Consider the following 23,647-nt stretch of genomic DNA (forward strand, 5'->3'; position numbering starts at 1 on the left):
CTCATATACTTTCTTTAGACATGAATGGTTGTATTATTTACTAGATTGAATGTTACTTTTTTACAGGTTATTAGGCTTGATTGACTGTGATAATAAAAGAGTGTTGCACCGGGGGAGGAGAACCAAGTACCAACTATATATGATCACACATATTAAATTTGACACAGGTAGAACTCTTCAAGCAATTATCAATTCAAGTTGCATTACATACCGATGCCATTCTCCTTCTGCTCCATGGTTTATGGCCAAGTGACCATCGTGTGTTGCACTGATTTAGCTTTCCTCTACAAGTATTTCATTATGACTGCTAGATCACTATCTACTCAACTTACAAATCCCAGTAAGTATTTTTTGGAAAAGGCTTTGTTACATTATGAGTTTTTATTTGGCATTAAGACCACTTACAATAGACTTTTCAGATCCTTTTTGTGATAGAGAATTAGACAACTCTCGATAAGTGTTAATTCTTTGTACACTCGCAATGTCTGTTTTATAATATCGAAATTCTATTTTAAAGACATATGCTACCACTGTATCATGTAGAAAAATGTCCAACACCAGTAGTATTAGGGTGAGTAGTTACTCGATGCAGGAATATTAAGTGGTTTTAGTGATGGCTAGATAAATGACGGTTCTTTTCAAAAAAATAAGTGATTGAATGTTTAAAGTACTGCATGGCTTTCAGTTCATGTTGCAGCACCTTATGTTAGTATTTATGCTTTGGACAGGAAATGCGTTGTAGCAGACTTATACCCGACGTATGTCTCCACAAGTTTGTACCAACATGGGTATGTCGGGTTTGTTGAATGTTTGATAAGTGTAACTCTAACTGCAAGAGGAAGTGTCAGAGTAATTGGTTAGAATTATTTAAGTAATAGTATGTTCGTTTTTTTTTGCTGATAGTATGTTCGTTAAACACGAGTTTGTAAGGGTCTGTACAAGTTAGTGTTACAAGCAAGGTATAACGCCAACCCGTATTTGAACCATACATCCCGACTGTTTAGGATATAACACCAACCTATATAACATTTCTTTATTTTGGTAACACCAACTGTTGGCATTGGCCCTTCTCCTGGCTATCTTAACAGAATACATCCAAAGCATCAAGTACAGTGTGTGGGCCAGCACTACCAATGGAAACAAGAAGTTGGATGCTGGATACCAGGAGGCTCAGGAAAAGTCTGGTGATTGTCATGTGCTTTATATTCTAAGAATAGCTTCCTACGTTCCATGTTCAACATTTTGGTTTAATTAGGTATCTTCTCCAATTTTCAGGTAAACACCAGTGGGCAATTTGTGGGTCTCGCAAAGATGGTGGGTCTAGTTGATTTTAACAAGAGTGTAGAGTACTGGAAGCAAGATAAGCGGAATGGATGCTTCTCTGTCAAGTGGCACATTGTAAAGGATGCACCCGACCAATTAATAGTTTGTCGAAGCATCCAGTTGAAGCATAAATGAGAAAGATGCAGCCAGTTATGATGGTCATCAGTAGCCTTAGTTCAGAGGCAACTTTGGGTGGTGTACCTGAAAGTTTCTATGCTAATCAGTTTGATGATGTCTTGAAATTAGAGGCATATAAGCGGATGTTCAACTCATAGACAAATGGGGACTGAGCCTGCTGTCAACATGTGCGCGAGTATGGAAGACAGTTTAGCAAATTCATTCTTTTCCAGGTAAATGGAGACAGGAGGAGTGCATGTTGCTGAAAGGCTTTGTGATCTCGCATATTCAAGTATCTGGGAATTCTCAAACTCACTCATTCTTACATATTTGCATTTTTATATATGCAACATCTCTTCCTCTATTTCATAGTTTCTCAGACTATTTTGAAGAAATATATGATTCAATTTGTGTGGTTACCCTGTGATGAATTGGTGGCTTTGGCATTTCAAGATTTTCTAGGAAACTTTAGGATCAAGAATGATGGCATAACCACCACTTTAGACTTTATAGTTCTTTTCTGTAATTTCTACGTCTCATATGTGTTTTGAAGCAGGTGTATGCATCAGTTGTATTTCTTTTCATTTCAATGTATCAGATAGGTTCTATAAGCCATAGGGAAGTACTAAATTCTGTTTATTTGGGTTTCTTTCTATTGATAGGAATGGCCTAAGGGTGTATATTGTTTTCTGTTGGATATACCTTTAAACGTGTAATTTGGTTCTTTCTTTCATTTGAAGACAGAACCTCACCTCTTATTCTCTTAAAGAATTTATGTCGGGATACCCAAGAGGTGGTTTGTGCTCTGACGGTTACTTTTATCAGATTCTGGAGACTCCATCTCCTCTTACCAAATAAATCACATGATTATATTGTATAAATCTTAATGAAACGACTTATTTTATAAGATACCATATTTATTACACTAATGCTGCTGCACCCAAAAGTAGTGTTTTCCACATTAAATTGAATCTAGAAAAAAGACTTTAACAACTGAACAAAACTAAAGAAAAAAATTGAGTGTTGTTATTTTCCCTGTAAGAACAGAGATTGAAAACTATTGAGTGAGATGGAATATGTCTAGATTGATGCCATTGAGTATGGTATGTAAGCTCATCTGGAGATTGGGTTTTGGCAGGAAATTAGCCGTTTGGTTTGGGGATGAAGGACAGAGGGTTTCAGATAAACTGATAAACTATTCGAACATTTACCTGATCACACCCACTCAACATGTTTTTGGTTTTTTGAATGACAACTTACCCACTCCCTCAACATGTTGATACGTGAGAACACTTTACAAAATGAAGGACACGTATCAAACTAAAAACAGCCCACTTTAAAATGGACCAGGTCAGTTTAGTAGTTGACTCTAAGAATTTTGTAAAGCCCAAAACACAGGTAAAGCCCAAACGTTTAAAACATAACAATGAAACAATCCCGGCCATGGGCCGGGCAAAATGCTGGTAATAATAATAATAGTCCACTCAAATGGTAATATATTATATATATATATAATAATAATAAAATGAGTAAAGAAAGAGAGAAAAGAAGGCAAGCTCTCGAACACTACTCAAAAGTGTGAGTGAACCAAAAAACGCCCACTACTCTTTCAATCAAATAATCAATCGTTATCAATAGAGTTTGTTTTCTTATTATTAGTACTAGTTATTACGTCACTTTATTGGGGTAAATTATTACGAATATCTTGATATTACGGTTTGGTCTGATTGATTTGGGGTGTTTATGTCCCTTTTGTTTATTATTATTATTTTGTGTTTGTTTGAATGTTGTGTTATAGTTTTTTTATGATGGATATTGATCCTGATACTTACAACTCAACTGTCAAAGAACCTGTCGTTATGCAAATGGACTTGCCAGAATCCTCGAACACCCAGGTATACATACATACTTTTTTTTTTTTTTTTTTTGTTATTTTATTTACTTTGGTTTTGTAGTCGAAAGATAAGGAAGGGGATCTTGCCACGTCGATGGAAAATCTACAGATGGGGGAGGCGTCTAAGTTTAAGAAGAAACCTGTGATTATTATTGTCGTTGGAATGGCAGGTGTGTTAACAGCCTTATATTATAGTGTGTTTACTTATGCTTTATAACTTCGTAGTTGTAACTTTGTGTGTTTCTTTTAGGTTGTGGAAAAACAACTTTTCTTCATAGGTTGGTATGTCATACACAAGCTTCAAACATTCGGGGATATGTGGTTAATCTCGACCCGGCGGTTATGACCCTTCCATTTGGTTCCAACATTGACATACGAGACACTGTTCGCTATAAAGAAGTAATGAAAGAGTTCAATCTCGGACCCAATGGTGGAATTCTTACTTCGCTCAACTTGTTTGCAACAAAATTTGATGAGGTATTCTTTCAAATCATACTTGGTCTATCTTGTAAACTTCTTTTTGACGTATATCTTATTAGGCTTGTATCTAAACCCATCTATGCCATTTTGTGGGTGGGGGGGTGTTACAACTCAAGGCCATTTTTAGCTAAATGCAGGCAATTTTTTTCTTTTATTTTTTGTTGGTATAAGTACTGTGATCTTGATTTTCCACTACATTGAGTAACTTGAGACTAATTTCTCCTTCAGTAGTTATTACTTTTATTGAAGTAATTCGTTGAGATGATCTACTAATCTATAAAATCAGCCATTTTACATGAGCACCACTTCTACAGTCCATTCGACTGAAAATTACTGTCGTAGACACACCATTAGATTGGAATGAGAAATTAAACAACCACTTACTTGCTCATTGCATTTAGTTTTTGTTATTCCCGTCGCAGAATGGCTCTCACCTTGTGCAGCATAGTCTTACTGAAAAATATTTGGTGTTTTTTGTTAGCTAATCGAAGACACTTACTGAACTTTTGTTAACGTTTTTGAAATACATGACATCTTAATTGGTAAATTTGAATGATGGATTTAAAGTTAATGAAATGGATTGGTAAATTTATTATGCACTGTAGTGACTAGGTTGAGGTGCATATGTCAAACACTCAATAGATACTTTTCAGTTACGGTCGATAACACAATGATTAGACAAAATATTGTTGATTTTCATTGGTATAAGTCTCATTAACGAGAAAGAGAGAGAGAGAGAGAGAGAGAGAGAGAGAGAGAGTTGTTTTGTAAACATAAATTGGCTAACCCTGAACCAGAATGCTGGCTCCGGCACTGGTTCCAGCTAGCGCCTTTATGCCTCTACGCATTGAAACATGAAGATCGTTAGCCTAAACGGGACATGAAGTGTTCAGAGTTTCTGATTCAACAATGATCTTTGCTATCACTTGGTTTACTTTTATTCACTCTCTTGTGTTCCTTTCTTTTGTTTTCACGTAAATTGACTGGAATACTCTGATTTTAGGTTATATCCGTCATTGAGAAGCGAGCTGATCAGCTAGATTATGTTCTTGTGGATACTCCTGGTCAGATTGAAATATTTACATGGTCAGCCTCAGGATCCATTATTACTGAAGCCTTTGCTTCAACTTTTCCTACTGTGGTTGCTTACGTGGTCGATACGCCTCGCTCAGCAAGCCCTGTTACCTTTATGAGTAATATGCTCTATGCTTGTAGCATCCTGTACAAGACACGCTTGCCTATGATTTTGACTTTTAACAAGACTGATGTGGCCCAACATCAATTTGCTCTAGAGGTACGTTTTTCTTGCTGATCGTCATATTTTGTATATACCTTTTTTCTCAAAAGCTGTAACTATTTGTTTTAACGAATTTTTAGTATATTATGTTAGATCATTTTGTCTGCATCATTAACGTGCAAACTGTGCTTGACTTGCTGGATGCTTTTCTCATGTTAAGATATTGATCAACTGTTGGAATTAGAATTGTATATGTCAATGACCTTGTAGAACATTGATTAACAAAATAAAATGCAAGCCTCTCGAATTTTATCTAGCGCAAGTAATTGCAAGATGTATGAGGCATAAATAACTACAAAGTGATTTTCCTCCATGAACCAAGATGGCTCATGTGTAAGCCTCAAAGGGGTGCTGCAAGCTGCAAATCTGTGTTATATTCAAAGAAATTTAGTTTAATCTAGACTCCAGGGAATTGAAGGGAAGCTCTCTGGATGACTAAGCATATGTTGTATTTAAATAAACTAGAAGCAGTTTACAAATGGGGATTCGGAGTGTAATCTATAGATTTTCAAGAGATGCTAAAAATTTCTTGTGGTAACATGTATTGCTGGTGTTTTGACTGGTTATTGCACCTCCTCAAGGCTATAGAACGGTTTGCAGGATGAAAAAAGGTGGACTGGGTTGAGAGGGGCATCACTTGTAAGTCACCAACCAATTGAGGAAAAATAAGCTTTCAGTTGCCAGTAATCTTGGGAAAAAAGAAAAGGAGCATTTAGCTTGTGATTTCCATTGTTGGGTTATGGTTCCTATATCAACTTAAAATGTTATACTCAAGTCAATGAGGTCTTAAGTGGATATAAGAGTCGGATTAGTGATATTCACAGTATTTAGTAACATTTAAACCTGAGAGCATAGCGGTGTGATTCATAATGTTGTCGTCTGTGGCAGAGGGGTAATAAATTTAGAAGATAAACCTGCTGATTAGAGGATTTCCTAACTGGGCTCTGTGGAAGCAACCGATTTTTTTCCTGACGTGTCTTTCTCTAACAATCTGTGCTCCTCGACGAGATGTTGATTATAGACTAACGGACGGCTAGAGACGAGCTGTTTGTAATAGAAATCTACTTCATAAGCAGGGGGCTATGTTGTCAAGGCTGAGGTGAGGCCAAGGTGCTAAGCTTCCCATCTTGCGCCTTCCAAATGCCTTTGAGAACATGCCACAACAATTTTCACTGAAATTTGCGCCTTGAGCCCCTAGGAGGTGGCGCCTTCCCAATGCCTTTGACGACAAGCCACAACAGTTTTCACTGAAATTGGCGGTCCTAACACTTCTGACAACAAGCCACAACAGTTTTCACTAAAAAAGTAAAAAAACTTAACTAAAATTGGCACCTGGGCGGCGACTTTCATAGCATACGGAGCTTCTTATCAGCTCAGTTACTATCATTTAATGGACAACCTACTGATAAGGTTTTCAGCTTGCCTGCTTTATGCCATGTAATATTTGGAGATCTTGATGGTGAGGACAACAACTACCTATTCAAAGATAGCCAAATGTTAGGAATGACTTCATTTTTATGGAGGAGAAAGGGATGGAAGTATCAGGTTGCCTAGCAAGATGCTATGGCTAGACGAAATTCCCCAATAAGAAAGATTGAAAGACCAAATTTACATAATCTTGGTATCCCATCTGCCTACGAAATCTTGAAACAAGAACTCCGTCAATAAGATAACTGCATTATGGTTTCCTTAATATCCTCCAAGATCTGTACTCAACGTACTCCCTGTTATAGAAAAAATCCTCTGATTTCTTCCATTTCAAAGCACCCACACTATGATCTGTGCTCAACCTACTCCTTGTTATAGAAAAAATCCTCTGAGATATAATTTCTACACCAATGGCCTCTATGATATTTTTCGGAAAGGACCGTGGTTTCTTCAAAGATGAGAAGAATAGCTCCCATACTCACTTATCTATCCAGATTGGCGTCATGTTTTGTCACCCTTATTGTCTGGGTGAGGCACAAGCCTATACTACTGTGGCTGAAATACGATGGTTGCCTAGGGCAAGTCGATACGTGTCAGAGCCATGAGTTATGCAGTAGCACTTTAAAGTTTTTGTCCACGATGTTCTTGCCATGGACTACATGTCTTGATTATTTCCAAAGTGATACTGCCATGTATGTGGGCCTACATGTAGTGACGTAGGCCCACATACATGGCTCGCTCTCTTTTCTTTTCTCTGTAATCTTGTTTCTTTGGTAATGATGCCAGATTGCCTAGTATTTTGTTTCGTATCATTCAATTGTTGGCTTAAACTGACTTCATTTACTTTATAATCAGTGGATGGAAGACTTTGAAGTATTTCATGCAGCACTAGAATCTGATAGCTCGTATACTTCAACCTTAACAAGAAGCCTCTCACTTGTGCTCGATGAGTTCTATAAGAATCTTCATTCTGTAGGAGTTTCTGCAGTTTCTGGTGTGGGAATGGACGCCTTCTTTAAGGCTATTGAGTCAAGTTCTGATGAGTACATGGAAACCTATAAGTAATGCTTTCACTACTAAGAATCTTTCATTCCACCTTCAATGGTCTTTACATTGGATTCATGTGACTAACATGTTTATGTGCCTTTAGGGCTGATCTTGACAAGAGGCGAGCAGAGAAGCAACGGTTGGAGGAAGAACGCAAGCAAGAGAACATGGAGAAGCTAAGGAAGGACATGGAGAAATCTAATGGAGAAACTGTGGTTTTGAGCACAGGTTTGAAGGACAAAGAAGTTATTACCATGATGGATGACGATGAGGAAGAAGACGACATTGAGCCTTTAACTGAGGATGAAGAGGAAGATATAGATGAAGATGAAGAGGAAGAGATTGGCAGATTCTCTTTTTAGATTTATCTCGACTCCTGACATGGTTTTCTAATCAAACGTGTATAATCAGAATCATGACAAGAATTAGGCGGGTTGATAAGCCCAATTTTTTATATATATATATATATATATATATATATATATATGGTGTAGTTTTGGGGTGCTCGGTGTGATCCAACTGTTAGTCTGCAACATTCAATATGTGTAATGAGTCATACAGGTATATTGAAGTTAAAGAGAATGTTTGTTGTTCATGAATTTGAAGTTTTAATAGATAGAGGACTTTTTAATTGATTTGTTAGGCATTTGGTAAGTATTTTTTTATTTACTGATGTAGTAGTTTATTGTTATTGTAACATTGTTGCAATTCCTTCATAGGCGACAGTGTTGTCTTTCTCTGTACTCGGCATACTCTTGGTCTGTCCTCTTTCTCTGCTCGTATCCTTGCCCTCACACTAATAACTGCGAAACATTTGCGAACTTTCGAGCGTCACATTTTAAAGGCCTTTGTGGAAAGTTCTCTCTGCGAACTCACAAGCAAAGAAAATTTTTGCGCCTCGTCAACAAGTGTCATTATTTAGCTTAATTAAAACTTTCTACTAATGGGGCTTTTGGTTGGTGATATCATGATTCAACAGAAAGTCGTGAGCAGTTAGCAAATGAAGGGAAGACGAAGAACCCCAAGTCTACCAGGGAAGGGGGGAAAACATCCATTAAAAGGAAATGGATTTGATCTCGTTCACCACTTTGGTCGATATTTGATAATTGATGCACTTGTTTGGCAAATGAAGGCATTAACAATGATGAAAATTCACAAAACCACGACTCAATAAACCCATCACACCCAACTCCAACTTCGTTTTAGTGGAGAAGTTGCTCTACTCAATACCAACCATCAAAACAACAGAAACAAATGCCAAATTGCCTACTATATATCCTTGCCGAAACATTTAGAAAACATCACTACAACATTGAGATTAATTTCAAACTGATTACTTGTCTGTTAACATTTGTACATCCAACCTAGATGTCCATATTTCCATTAGAAAATCAGTCCGTTAATTTGTGACTGGGAATTTACCCTTGGAATTGTGATGATTACGGCCAGATCATCAGACACACACCCGTTTCTTTCTTCTTTCAGAGGCGTGGGGGTGGGGGTGGGGTGGGGGTGTTATCAAACAAGGCTAATGCTTCATCTCCCATTACCTTCTATGAATCTGACTTGGCTTGTGAGTTGTGATTTGCGAATACAAATCTAAAGAGGACCATCAGACTGATGGCCTGCTGTGTCCGCTTTTGCTTGTGACCTTATTGGTTTACAGAGGAAAGCAATGAATTTGACATCAAACCAGTCCATATGGGAAAATTTAAAACAAGGAAAATAGCAAGCACCTGTTTTAGGTCAATTACTAAAACAACCAAAGAACACCTTCAATATTCAACACCCAAATATTAGAATCCGTACAAAAATCTAACAACATTATCCATGTCCCATTTTTGTCAACAGTGAGTAATTGGAAACAGACCAAACTACTATAGATCAAATCTGAACAAAGTTCATCTCAAGTGTAAAATAGCATCAAGCATCCTAGTCAAATAATTCAAGATCCCTTCCGTCTGAAAGTTGGATCCATTACTTACCAAGACTCCAAACAAACGGCATAACTCGCACCCAGCATAATTTGTGGCCTGAAAATTTATGGAAGGAAAGTTTAAGCTTTAAAGCAGAAGAATATATCTGCAGTATCCATCAACTAGCATCCTTCACCAGCATATAAAACACAACAACCCTCTCTCCCAAGCCACAGATTGCATGCACTAAGAAGTCCTCATTATTGTTACAGAAATGCTGAAGGAAAATTTAATATTATAATAACCCAAAATCAGAGCTTATGGAGGATCTACTTACCAAGAAATGGAAATGAAGATGTTGTAATGCTAGTGATTTATATAATACAAAACACATGTGAAAACGGAGGAAGGAAATTTCAAATGGATATGCAACAAGGGAGATAACTCACCATGCTCACTATCAAAAAATCTGATTTCAGTATCGATTGTATGCCTTCCCATAATCATCGCGTCTTTGGCGCTGGAACTCACTGTAACTGTCATGAGGTCTTGAAGTAGAATAATTTTCAACTGGATACGAGTACCTACCCCTGGGATCTGTTGGCAGACTAGGTACTGCATAATGATTACTGCCTGGAGTGTTGTCATAGTCTGTGTAACCATGGTTGTTATAACCATTAAAGGCAGATGCAGACATCTGTTGCTGTGCCTGCTGCCGTCTTTGAATATCACATTGAAGGAACTCTTCCCATTGCTTTGCATGCATGCCCCTCAGAACAGCCAGCTTTTTCATGTGGGTTTCTCTCATTTCCCTGATGGTCTGTAAATCCATATTGCAAAAGCAACATCAGTGAGGATTCCACTTTTCCTAAATACCAAGGTTCTCTGCAGGCAGAACAAAAAGCACACACAGACACCAAAATTTTAGGGCTTCTTTTGCCTTCAGTGAAATTCAACTGGGCTTGTGTGGCAAAAATCTTTCCCTTCCCAGTTTGATCATGTATAGGTCACAGGGAACTTATTTTATGTAATACATCCTAGTGTTTGACTAAACAGAGGCTTCGGGTTTTCAATGCGACAATCGCTGTTGTGAAAGTTCAATGCAACATGGATGTTGTACTGAAATCACAATGCAACAATCCATGTTGCATTGTCACATTGCCGAGCCGCTGTATTGAAGGTCGCTACCACATGGAAATATCCGTTACTAAGATTCACAAGTCACCATAATATGGCCCAAAAACCCCCCAACAAGCCCCACATTGGTCAAAGTACTTGTTTCTCACCACTTTTGCCACAGAGACGCCAAACAAAACACACACACACATGCACGCACACACAAGGAATGAATTAATAGGGACCAAATTCATAAAACCATGTCCTATCAGCAGACCAAATAAAAACAGAAAAAAACTATGTCCTATCGGTAGACCAAATAAAAATGGACGCCTGCTCCATTCTCTATTAATTCAATCCTTTGGCACATATTAATGTCCCTCCGAATCCCATTATGCACTTGTCTCGGCCTCTCCGGCATTGGAAAATATGATACATCTATCGTTTTTAAGTTTAATAGAGGTAATGTATTCTATTTTTCAACAATGCATGGAAAAAAATGTAGGAGTAAACAAGTTCATGCTCAAGAAAAGGAAGATATATCACCATGCAAATGTTAAAAGTCTTTTCCTTTGTAAAGATGATTTTTCAGAAAGAACTCCATATCCTGGTGTTCTGGCTGCGGAAGGTGAACCCGATCACCCATATATTGTTTGAAGATCAATTAAAAAGGAACTTATGGGATCTAGAGAGCTCATAATGACAAAACTACAAACAAAAATAAGATAGATACAACTGGGCACAACTAGTGGTATAAGGGCTATCCCATTTAACATTTATGGAATAAGATGGGAGAACTGTTGTTAGAGAACGTCTGAGTTAGTATTCTTTTGTGTATGTGTAATGTGCACTTACTTCGCTTTTCAACAGTTTAGCTATCTGACTGTACTCATTTTGACTTGTTTTCTCTACGGATAAACATCCATTTTCTAAGGAGAAGTTTTACTTAGAATATCTAATCCTAGCCTTGAAAATCTAATCCCAAAGAAATTCCTATTGGAACAATAGGGAAACAGATTTTCGGGAAAGGTATAGTACAACCACAGCACATGACCAAATGCATCTTGCACAACCAAGTTCAGGTGAAATCTTTTAACTCAACTCTTGTACTTCATGCACAATTGATAAACGTAACACAATTTCTACTTTTGTGGTGGCACAACAAAATCACCAAAAGATTCGGCTTCTTAAAATTAGAATTTAGAAGAACAAGAAGGGCTTCCCGAAGTAAAAGAAAACATCAAGAGAGATGACAATCTGGGTGAAATGAAGAGTACATATGCATGTTAAGGGAGCAACATGAACAAAAATGTGTCAATAAAGTCCATACCTCACGATGCTTATAATTCTCCTCATCTTCTTCTTTATCACGAATCTTACCAAGTTCCATCGCCTCTTTCTTATATTCCAACTCTAATTCTTCCAAGGTTTGTGTATAGGCAGGGAAGTCATACTTAAGGCCAGAAGGCAGATCAACCCCACGCCTATCCATATCCCAACCATCAGGTTTATTGGACCCACTGCTCTGAGAATGGTCTTCATAGGGATTAAACGCATTTCTGGAGAAAGTGGGGTGTGCTGGAGATTTTGAATGACTCAAACGACCTCTAGCTCCGTCATTACCATAAGCTTCACGAAATGAAGAGGATGTTAAGCGAAATCCCACTTTATTTCCAGGTGTCTAACATAGATGGAAGCTTTAATTATAGATAATATCTTAGGTTCAAACTGTGACCCCATCCAAAATAGATGAAGTTCGGATATGCTTGCGGTTAAAAAATTTGTTTCCGGAGACGGTCCAACTGATTCAAACCCACCCCTATAAATAACTTCACAATCGACACATAATTCTTGAACTTACCTCTTGCTGCAAAAAAGGAAAGATAAAAACAAGTATACTTTGTTAAATGGTCGTAAAAAATGAATTTTTTTCTAGTACGGAATAGAAATGGATAACAAGACAATATATAAACAATGTTCAGTGATTAAGGATTTCCATCCATTAGTTACCAGATCTGTAATGATGGTGGGAATGTCAATAAAGTATGTCTCCCTACCTTGTGAAGCACCCCTTGACAACTGCTGTAGATCCTCACGAACATGGTCTTCTATGGCCTTTTCCTGTCGCCCAAGCCTTGGTTGATACAGTGATGAACTTCTTGGACTGGGATTGGACCTCTGAGATTCAGAGCGACCCATCCTTGAACTAACACGGGTCCCATCAGGTGATCTTGATCTACTCATTTGAGAACTAGAACCTCCTTTATCACCCTTTTCCCCTTCCTTAATCACTTTATGCACAGCATCCACGCCTTTTTTCAAGCATAACCTATCCTTGCCGCTAACAATTATGAACTTCTCCTCCATTTTAATTTTGCAGCCAACATCATTTTCAATTCTCTTGATTACTTTTTCGGTGAAAAGGGCTTTTACATGCTTCTCCCTTGCGGCTACTCTCTCAAAGAAATCCTGAGACTTGCGATTTGCTCCAAGGGTACTAGGACATCCCTATAATGTGTCACATGCCATACAAGAAATGAGGAACATCTTGTACAAAACATAAATAAGCAGCTTGTACAGGTAAAATCACCACCTCAATTTGTCAGTCAACTATACAAGTCTAACAAGCCTCACTAATTCAAAAGAGCTCCTCTGCTAGTTTTGTAATAGCTCGAATGCCACATTAATATATTTTTGTAATAAATTAATATGCTAACCATGCACATAAAAAATACAGTAGGTTGAAATGAAGGAATCTTCTTTTAGGCTTCTAATCTCACAAAAATGGTCACTAAAAGAATAGCATATCTATCAGGAACCTTCGGATTGAAAAGGATATGACAAGAATAGACTTGAAGCTCATATTAGGTTAATTGAGGACAACTTCCCCTCCCCACCCCAAATGGACCAGTAGAGAAATGCAGCTACACGAATGCCAGAGTTGGACAGGTAGGAACCTTGGAAGCTTAGAGAGTAGCATGTCAATTATCATTTTAGCAAACAATCACTTACATGCAAACGACACTGGTTTTCATTAAATAGTTTTCTAGTAATAAGTGCAAATAATCAACGTGTGCATAGAGAAAGAAACAGCTTCGTTTTCTGTTGTATTTTCTCCTAAAGATAACCTCAACCACCAGTTAAAAGAATAATAAAGTTGTCCACATCTCTATAAATTTCAGAAATCATAACAGAAGGAGAAACTAGTAACAAAAAAAAAGGTTCACTAATGCACTCAAAAAAGATTCATTGGTGAACAATGTGTTTCAAGTTAAAAGGATCATACCTGAGTAAAGTGGCCCGATTCTCCACATATTTTACAGATCATTTCTTCTTCTTTTCTTTTCTTCCAGTTTCTCTCAGTAGCCTTAGATTTAGCCTCCCATACTTTAGCCTCTCGGCTAGTAAAATCAGTGGGGACAGCATTTGGATCATACGGCTCCTCCTCTTCATCAGAACTTGCATGAGACCTTTTATTTACCTTTGCTTTCTCCGATGCTGCGGCCATTGATGGTACAGGGGGGCCAGTATATTCCTTGTAAATATCATTGAAATCATCATCCACATCTGGTGAGGGTATATTTGCCATTTCCAATTGTAAGTCTCAATTCTCACTTGTAACACCTTCCAACAATAGAAATGCACATTATACACCATCAAGTAAAGTATGTGAGAAAAAAAACAGAAACTAATGGCAACAAAACAATGACTACGCCTAAACGCTAGACATCCATGCTTGGCGTTTCTTTTCTGTTATCCTTTACACTAGCCTTTTCCAAGATGAACTTTTGACAAAAAAAAACGGGTTGTCCCCGAATGGTATCAAGAGTCTCAGTGGTATGGTCATTTGTACTAAGTAAGATCCAAGTCTCCGATCGTTAATGAGAAATATCAGGGACTTGGATATGAAAAAGGAAGATCACAATCTTTCGGGGGAAGAGTGGAACAAACGGATAAACCTCAAGGCAGATTTTGAGAACGTGGCCAGAATGGAGGAAATGTCATGGAGACGCAAGTCAGGAGAGAGGTGGTTAAAGGAGGCACAATCTAATACTAAATTCTTCCATCAGTGTAGGAACAGGGAGAATTTTTTAGATAAGTTGCTTATAGAGGGGGAGGAGGTGAGGGGGGATGATAGTCCGAGAGAGAGGGTGGTTGAGTATTATTTGAATATGTATAGAGAGCCACATAATTATAGACCTCGGGTGGATAATTTGGATTTGGCAGGCATTTCTGAAGAACGGAACGAGCTTGAGACTCCTATGGAGGAAAAAGAGGTTTGGGAGGCTATAAAGAGTTTGAAAAATGATAGATCTCCAGGTCCGGACGGTTTTCCGATTGAGTTCTTCAGAACGGTTTGGAAAGTGATTAGAGTGGACTTCATGAAAATGGTGCGGGACTTCTATGAGACAGGTTTCTTAGCTCATAGTCTTAACAACCCGTTCATCAAGTTGATTCCTAAGAAGCATGGAGTGGAAGACATATCTGATTTACGTCCCATTAGCCTCATTGGTAGTGCGTATAAAATCATTTCTAAGGTCTTATCCATCAGGTTGAAGAAAGTGTTGTCGAAGGTCATAGCTCAGGAACAAGGGGCTTTTGTCTTTGGACGTCAGATTCTGGATGGAGTTTTGATTGCTAACAAGGCCATAGACGATCGAAGGAAGATAAATAGGCTAGGGATGGTATGTAAGATTGATCTAGCAAAGGCTTATGACCATGTGCATTGGAACTTTCTTGATTACATCATGAGGAGGATGGGGTTTGGGGCAAGATGGAGGGGTTGGATTCGGAGATGTGTTTCTTCCGCTTCTTTTTCCATTCTCATAAACGGAATGCCAACGGGTTTTTTTAAGAGCTCCAGAGGTATAAGACAAGGGGATCCTTTATCCCCTCTTCTCTTTATCATGGTGGTTGAGGTGTTTGGCAAGATGGTAGACAGAGCAAATTGTCTAGGGGTGTTGGAAGGATTCAGGGTGGGCAGAAATCAGGTTTTGATATCGCACCTCCAGTTCGTGGATAATACCGTGGTGTTTACGGGGCATAGCTTAGACCAGTTGAGGTATCTTCGGGGCATTCTGTGCTGTTTTGAGGTGGTGTCGGGTCTCAAAGTTAATATAGGGAAAAGCACCATTTTTGGAGCAACGGGAAAGGAGGACCTGGCTTTTATGGCTTCCGCCGTGGGGTGTAAGACTGGTTATCTCCCATCCAGATATTTGGGTTTACCTCTCGGGGCTTCTTACAGATCTGTATCTATCTGGGACGGGGTTATAGAGCGGTTTAGCAGGAGATTGTCAGGATGGAAGGGTCGATTTTTGTCCACGGGTGATCGGGTCATCCTTATCAAGAGCATCTTTTCGAGTCTTCCGGTGTACTATATGTCTCTTTTCTATATGCCATCCACTGTTGTCAACAGATTGGAATCAATCATGAGAGATTTTTTGTGTGGCGACAACGATGATACACATATTTCACCTCGTGCGATGGGACAGGGTTTGCAAGCCAAAAGAAGATGGAGGACTGGGTATCAGAAGTCTACAACAGTTTAATCAAGCGCTTCTTGGTAAGTGACTCTGGAGGTTTGGGGAGGATAGAGAGAGTCTCTGGAGGAAAGTTATTGTGTCTCGGTTTGGGGAAAGAAATGGAGGCTGGGAGAGTGGGTCTGTTCATACTGCTTATGGATGCAGAATATGGAAAGGGATTCAAAAGGTCAGGAAGTTTTTTCTCAAGAACATTGGCTACAACCTAGGTAATGCGGATAGTATCCGCTTTTGGGAGGATGTTTGGTTGGAGGAGAGAACTCTGATGATGGCGTTACCTCGGTTATATACTCTATCTAACTCAAAGAATAAACCAGTTCGCTGGTTCATGCGGGAAGATAATGGTTCGATTGTTTGGAACCTTGGAATATATGGGGCTCTCTGTGACATGGACATTGCTAGTATGGCTGCTCTTATAGAGAAGTTGGAACTCATTCCTAATGTGAGACCGGATAGAGATAAAAAATTGTGGCTCATCGACAAAAAGGAAATTTTTTCTTGTAGATCATTTTATTCCATCCTTCATTCAAAGCTTCAATGTCCAGGTATGAGAGTGCTGCATGATTTCCCGAGTCATATTATATGATGTTCTAAAGTCCCTTTGAAAGTTGCTTTCTTTGTATGGTGTGCATCTTTAAACAAAATTCTGACTGTAGATAATCTTAGGAAAAAACGTATTAAAGAGATGCTTATTAATTTATGCCCTCTGTGTTTGAGGGATGGTGAGTCGGTCAATCATATCCTTCTTAGCTGTCCTTTTTCTTGGAGTATTTGGTGTTTCTTTGTCTCGGAATCAGACGTTTCGTGGGTATGCCCTAAGTCGGTGAAGGCTTTACTAGTATCATGGCACTTGGATGTTTATTCTCGTAAAGGGAGACGCGTATGGAATATGCTACCTTTTGCTATCTTATGGGGGCTATGGCTAGAGAGGAATAACCGCATTTTTTAGGGGGTGTCTTTGCCTAGGGAGAAGGTGGTGTTGACAATTAAGGCGCTATTTTGCTTCTGGCTGCGCATTTATGAGGAGTTCCGGACGGTACCTTTTGAGAGTTATGTCTGTAGATGGGAGTCCATTATGCTATGAGGACTCCCATAGAGGTTTTTCGTTTTGTTTTTTTCTGTGGTTTCTTTCCTCTTTGGTTCTTTTCACCGTTCATGTTGAACGCATAAGGATATCTCATCCTTTTCTATTTTATTTTTAATATATACACCTTTACTGAGCAAAAAAAAAAAAAAAAAAGATCCAAGTCTCCGAGGATTGAAGTTCCTTTGAGCTGTGCATAATCATGCCAAGTATCAGGATAACAAGGGTTACAAGTACAAGGTCAAACTACTAAATACACTCAAAATGTATCTTCCTAACAAGGACCTACAACTATAATGACCAAATATGTAAGAATTTTTTTTTCTGAAATCAGGCTTAAAATATTCTGTAACAGATGCTGCAAATTTATGATATATGCCTTTCTTCCCTCAAAGTTGTCATCTGACTCTTTTTTCGTTCTATATATTCGTTTGTTTCATATTTTTTTTCGTGATTTAAATTGATATCATTTGGAAATTACATCAAGAAAATTTTATATTGATTATCAGCAAGTAGCTCACTCTACATATCCTTCCTTTTCTCATTTTATACAATGTCAATTTTGTCATTATCATCACTTCTCCATCCCACTATTGGAGATACCCAAGTACCCAACAATTCCAACAATACACTCTGTCACAGTATCACTTCTGGGTTTTAGTGGACCCTTTACATCAAGCAAGCTCTTGTTGTTGTTCTCCTCCACATCTCTCTTTTGAAAACAAGACAACCATCTTGATAAAAAAAATCTCATATCATTTTTTTTAAAGCTAATGTTGTAGCATTGAATCTCCTTCAAATGAAGCATCACCGAGTTTAAATCCTTTGAACTGTAAGAGATGATTATTCCCATTAACAGTTTCATACTTTCATGTATCATATCAGTCTGACGGCATGATGTATCAGCAACAAAGAACTCGTGAACAACACCACTTATTTCAACAAGAGAGCAACCTGGCAGCTTCCTAATTCCATGAGAACCCATCCCTTTTCTAGTTTTCTCACCCTTTTCACATCATTTCACCTTGATGCAGCAGCATAAACATTTGATATAATTTGTCATCTAACTTTTTTCCACTCTATATATCCTTTTTTTCATTTATTTGATAGATAAAATACATTAATTGATATACTTTGGAAATTACATCAAGAGGAATTCATATGGATGATCACCCAGTACCTCACTATATATTTTTTTTTCTCACTTTATATATCCTTGAATGTCTTTTTTGCCATTATCATCACTTCTCCAACTCACTATTGGAAATATCCAACAACTCTAGCAATATACTGTCACAGTATCACTTATCAGTTTTTGTGGACACTATACAGTTTACATTACAGAAGCTCTTGTTGTCTCCTCCAAATCCCACTTTTGAAAACGAGACCACCACCGCTGAAAATTTAATAATCTGGAAAATTAGAACCACCATTCCTGAATCAGCAAATTTAATCTTTTTCAAACAAAGCATCACCTATGTTATATCCTTTGAATCGTAAGAGATGATTAATCCCATAAACAGTGTCATATATCATATCAGTCTGAGGGTGTGATGTATCAGCAACAAAGAACTCGTGAACAGCACCATTTATTTCAACAAAAGAACAACCTGGCTGCTTCCTAATTCCATGAGATCCCATCCCTTTTCTCACCATTTTCACATCATTCCACCTTGATGCAGCAGCATACACATTCGACAATAAAACTTGGGCTCCACATTTTCTCGACTCAAACTCAGAGATTCTTTTAGCTGCTAACTCCGCCAATTCTACATTACTGTTAGTCCTAGAGCAAAAGAGTAATGAACGCCAAATGACCACATCGGGTTCAATTGGCATGGTCCAGACAAACCTCTCTGCTTCAGTCAAAAGATCGGCACGCCCTAGAAGATCAACCATACAACCATAGTGCTCAATGCGAGGGATGAGGTTGTAGGTTTTGGTCATAGACCCGAAGTGATAAAAGCCCTCATTTACCAATCCACTATGACTACATGCAGTTAACACCCCTAAAAAAGTGATCTCGTTTGGTCTGATCTCACTTGAGGACACCATCTGAGAAAACAATTCCAATGCTTCAGCAGACTTGCCATTCATAGTGAGCCCAGATATCATCACAGTCCATGAAAAGACATCCTTTTCAACCAATTCATTGAATATCTCGACAGCCTTTACAACATCTCCACACCTTGTGTACATATCAATAAAAGCATTGCTGACAGCAAGACTCGTTTGAATTCCATTCCTCTCGCAGTAAGTATGTACCCACTTCCCCTGATCCAGTGCACCCAAATGCCCACACGCAGAAACAACAGAAGCAACTGTAGCTTCTTCTGCTTTCACTCCTTCAACTAGCATCTCCCTAAACAACCCAATCGCTTCTACAAACAAATTTGACTGCGCACAACCAGCAATTATAGAACTCCAGCAGACTACATTCCGTTGATGCAATCTACGGAATACTTGCAAAGCCTCCTCAGCATGCCCACACTTGGCATACATAGCAATTAAAGATGAACCCATAAAGACATCAAACACACACCCACTTGCAACAACAAACCCATGAATCTTCCTACCCAACTCAAAATCTCCAATCCTTCCACATGCAGTTAGCGCACTCACCAAACTAACATCATTCGGTCTAACACCATTCCTCTCCAACATATCTCCAAACACTCTCAACGCCTCTCCCCAAATTTCGCCCTGCATATATCCAGATATCATACTATTCCAAGTAACAATATCCCTATCCAAAACACCAACCAAATCAAAAACCCTCCTAGCAGACTCCACCACACCACATACCGAATACATTGATATAAGACAATTCTGTACAAACACATCCCCTTCAAACCCAAACTTCAAACTCGACAAATGTACCTCTCTCCCTTTATCCAAAACCAATAGTCTACTGCAAGCTTTAAGTACAAACGGAAATGTATAATTATCCGGGACAACAACCCCATTTCTCCTCATCATATTATAAACAAAAACCGACTTCTCCGGCATTTCACTATGCGCATAAATTCTCGACATGTAATTCCACGCGTAAATATTTGGGTTTTCAATTTGCTTAAACAGTAATGAAGCAAATGAAATATCATCACACCACATAAGTAGTTTACTTGAAATAAAAGGATTGGTAAATAATTCTCCTGAAATAATAAATTTCGCGAGAATTTGATTGTATTGGTTTGTGTTTATGGGCTTTGTACTGAGGTGACATCTTATGATTCGATTTGAATGATTAAATAAACGTGTACACATTAATTAATCAATAGTTAAATTAAACAAGTAATTAATGATAGAAATTAGGGGGTTTAGGGTTTAAAGGACTGACCTTTTTTTTTTGAAGGCGTCAAGTTCTGCTGCTGTGAAGTTTTGAGCTAAACCCTAAAAAAACATGTGTTTTTAGTTTTGAGTAATGAAGTGGATAATAATAATGTATTTATTTTATTTTTTTTTGGCGCTTTTGAATGATTGTGATTTAGGGTGGGAGCCAGGAGCCTTTTACACGGAGCCCATCAATCTATGTCCACACCACACGCGATCCGGCGTCATGACACAAACTTAATAGTAGACTGACTGTGTTACTTACACTAGTACTTGAATAGTTTAATGCACGGTAAAAACTTAAAAAATTTATAAATTGGATTACTGAAAATTGGTAAACCAACAAGCACTTTAGGCGTTCACTGTGTGTATGGGATCTAGTTTAATATTTACTAACTAGCATGTCTTTAGTGCGCGAGATGTATGGCTACGCATAATTCCTAACCACATATTTTCCAACCCATAACCGGTAGCAGAAGTGCCCACTTAATGGTAGCGTTGGCATTTCACATATTTTCATTCATCCCCAATTTATTGTATTTTCTATTTTTCTCAATTAGATTGCGCGCCCAAATCTTCACCCCTTTCACCTCTTCTTAAATTCATGGTCAATCATTTACTTCTTTCACTCTCTAAAGTTTACAGCAAGGAAGTAGAGCAAAAAAGAGTGACAACAACCAATAACACTACACGACTTGAATACGTTCGAACATTGAGGTTAGTTTATCATCCAATCACTGAAGTCGATTTAATCTTTCATCTTCTTTTTAAGGTACATTAGAATTTTTCATATTTAGGTCGTTTGTACTAAAAAAGTTTTTCTTTATTTAGGTAAGCTCCTATGATTTAATCAAATAAGGCTCGATGATGACGAAGAGTTTCTTAGAAGTCTATGTTTTGAAAGTTTTGCGTATGATGAAAGTGATTCTCTAGATGTGGAATCAACTGTTTCCCTAATGGAGAATGAAAATATTGACAGTAGTGATAGCGATGCTGAAGAGTCTGATACATATAGGGCTTATATAGAAGACAAAACAACATTTTTATCTATGCAGTTTAGGACCTCGGATGAGGCCTACACTATTTATAATGAGTATGCCAAATCAATCGGCTTCGGTGTTCGTAAGGATGTTTATAGAATTCATCCAAATGGAGTTGCTATTAAGCGGAGATTTGTGTGTTCAGCCGAAGGTGAACGACATGCAGATAAACTCTAATCGATGACACCCAAAAGAACACCCAGACAGGTCACTAGGTTCAATTGTAAAGCCTGTATTGTTGTTATTTTTTATTCTAAAGCAAAGTTGTGGACTGTGAAAAAGTTTATTGGGGAACACGCATATCCACTTGTATCGTATCCGAGTTCATTGTTTCTTCGGTCACATAGAAATGTGAGTCGAGAAGTGTTGGAATTTGCTACGTGCCTAAATGATGTCGGTGTTCGTAAATGCCAACTGATGGGTCACTTTGCACATATAGTTGGAGGTTTCCTTAATGTTTGTTTTACGAAAAAAGACTTGTATAACAAAATGGGAAAAAATATGAGAAGTCACTGTATTGATGGCGACGCCAACACACTGCTTGCCAACTTAGAGGGCAAGGTGAAGTTAGATCCTTTATTTCATTACAACTATGAGTTAAATGCGAGTGGGCAGTTGGCTGAGCTGTTTTGGGCGGGTTCCACCTCCCGCCTGGATTACTGTAGCTTTGGTGATGTGTTGTTGTTTGATTCAACGCATGCGGGAGCAATCGATTTCAGATGTCGATCGTTGTGTTTGCTGGAATCAACAACCACCTACAGACTATAGTTTTTGGTTTTGCTTTGATCATAAGTGAGTGCGACGACGCTTATAAGTGGGTATTGAAATCATTTATTGACGAATGTGTGGTGAACACCCTAAATCGCCATCACCGATGTCGATTGTAACAATTAAGTAAAACTTTGAAATCTATTCTTCAGATTCGAACACCTACCGTGTTCTTGGCACGTATTGAAAAATTGCATCACCAATGTCAAAATCCCCGGATTTGCAAATGAGTTCAAACTCTATTATGTTTATGAAATGTTCTCGGGGAGAGTTCAAGAAAGGTGGAAACAAACTAGTGGAAAATAAAAAGTTAGTCATAACACATGGGTGATGAAGGTACGTAAGAAACGGGCGAAGGCGGGCAGAATCGTATCTTCATGGTGAGTTCTTTGGCGGTTCTAAAGCCAACGCAGCGTTCTTGAGTCTATTAACTCTGTTATAAGACATCATGTTAAGCCCGGGATGCAGCTGTTTGAACTATTTGGGAAAATGGAATTGGCAGTTGCAAATATCTGTCACCGAGAGCACGAATAAGAGGTAAGGACTGCAACGACGAAGCCTTTTATTGGTAGCCACTTGATTGAATATGCAAAGCAAGCAGAATCTATCTATACTCGATCTGCTTTTCTTGCTTTTATGAAGCAGTTATAGGAGGAATCGATGTACACTGCAGAAGATAAACGTGATGTGGGTGACAATATTCATGTATACATCATCAGTCGTCATCTGAAAAAGCAAAAAAAGACGAGTGTGGAATACAACCTTTTAGAGCAGGATGCTAGATGTTCTTATGGGCTATTTCAGTCGTTTGGATTTCCATGTAGACATATCATTTCAGTTTACAAACACGAGGACCTTCATTGAAATACCCCGTGAAATGTTTTTAAGGAGATGGACACGAAGTTGCTAAATTTGTCATTCCAAATAACGATCCAAGTTTTTTTTCGCAGTCGCTTCCATTATTCGTCATCACGGTGAGCTTATAGGAAAAAAGAAAGAAGATATGTTTGTGGGCCTCTCAAACAGTCAAAAACAGTGAAGCTTTTAAATCCATGTTATCATCTTTTTCTAGAGCTTCTGAAGGCAGTCCACAAGTTCCCTTTGAAATGCCTTATATTCCACCAGAAAGTGGTACAACGGATGACATTCCGTCTTCTAAAGGCACCGCCGAGGTAGAGATGCCTTTCACCCCACCTAAAACCACCCATCGTCCATTTGTTAATGATCCACCACACGTAAAATCGAAAGGTAGGTCGCATAAACA

At 38.3% G+C, this 23,647-nt stretch overlaps 2 protein-coding genes and 1 pseudogene across 7 annotated transcripts; 1 reads left to right on the forward strand and 2 right to left on the reverse strand.

The window, feature by feature from the left end:
* Nucleotides 1-2,954: 2,954 nt before the first annotated feature.
* On the forward strand, nucleotides 2,955-8,221 carry QQT2 (P-loop containing nucleoside triphosphate hydrolases superfamily protein). 2 transcript variants are annotated; one of them, XM_086588968.1, is made up of 7 exons: nucleotides 2,955-3,018; nucleotides 3,239-3,335; nucleotides 3,396-3,504; nucleotides 3,585-3,811; nucleotides 4,818-5,108; nucleotides 7,395-7,600; nucleotides 7,690-8,221. In XM_086588968.1, exons 1-7 carry the CDS (start codon nucleotides 2,966-2,968, stop codon nucleotides 7,946-7,948), a joined length of 1,242 nt encoding a protein of 413 aa, XP_086445094.1. In that variant the 5' UTR covers nucleotides 2,955-2,965; the 3' UTR covers nucleotides 7,949-8,221. The 2 variants fall into 2 exon arrangements, with proteins under 2 accessions (XP_086445094.1, XP_086445095.1); XM_086588969.1 differs by having other exon boundaries at nucleotides 2,987-3,126.
* Nucleotides 8,222-9,296: 1,075 nt separating this feature from the next.
* On the reverse strand, nucleotides 9,297-20,824 carry LOC147516311 (Zinc knuckle (CCHC-type) family protein). Of its 4 annotated transcripts, none has more exons than XR_015211010.1 (6): nucleotides 20,583-20,824; nucleotides 13,905-14,242; nucleotides 12,676-13,126; nucleotides 11,949-12,247; nucleotides 9,952-10,387; nucleotides 9,297-9,619 (listed from the first exon to the last, which is right to left on the reverse strand). XR_015211010.1 is itself a non-coding variant. In XM_086588970.1 (6 exons), exons 2-5 carry the CDS (start codon nucleotides 14,205-14,207, stop codon nucleotides 9,978-9,980), a joined length of 1,398 nt encoding a protein of 465 aa, XP_086445096.1. In that variant the 5' UTR covers nucleotides 14,208-14,242; nucleotides 20,583-20,719; the 3' UTR covers nucleotides 9,297-9,619; nucleotides 9,952-9,977. The 4 variants fall into 4 exon arrangements, 2 of the variants coding, with proteins under 2 accessions (XP_086445096.1, XP_086445097.1); XR_015211011.1 differs by having other exon boundaries at nucleotides 9,297-9,779; nucleotides 20,583-20,719; XM_086588970.1 differs by having other exon boundaries at nucleotides 9,952-10,322; nucleotides 20,583-20,719.
* LOC147516312 (pentatricopeptide repeat-containing protein At1g08070, chloroplastic pseudogene) lies at nucleotides 17,712-20,576 on the reverse strand (annotated as a pseudogene). Its single transcript, XR_015211009.1, has one exon. The product of XR_015211009.1 is annotated as a pentatricopeptide repeat-containing protein At1g08070, chloroplastic pseudogene (transcript).
* Nucleotides 20,825-23,647: the final 2,823 nt, after the last annotated feature.

The sequence above is a fragment of the Coptis chinensis genome, chromosome 2 (assembly GCF_015680905.1).
Source record: "Coptis chinensis isolate HL-2020 chromosome 2, ASM1568090v1, whole genome shotgun sequence".
NCBI classification, from domain to species: domain Eukaryota; kingdom Viridiplantae; phylum Streptophyta; class Magnoliopsida; order Ranunculales; family Ranunculaceae; genus Coptis; species Coptis chinensis.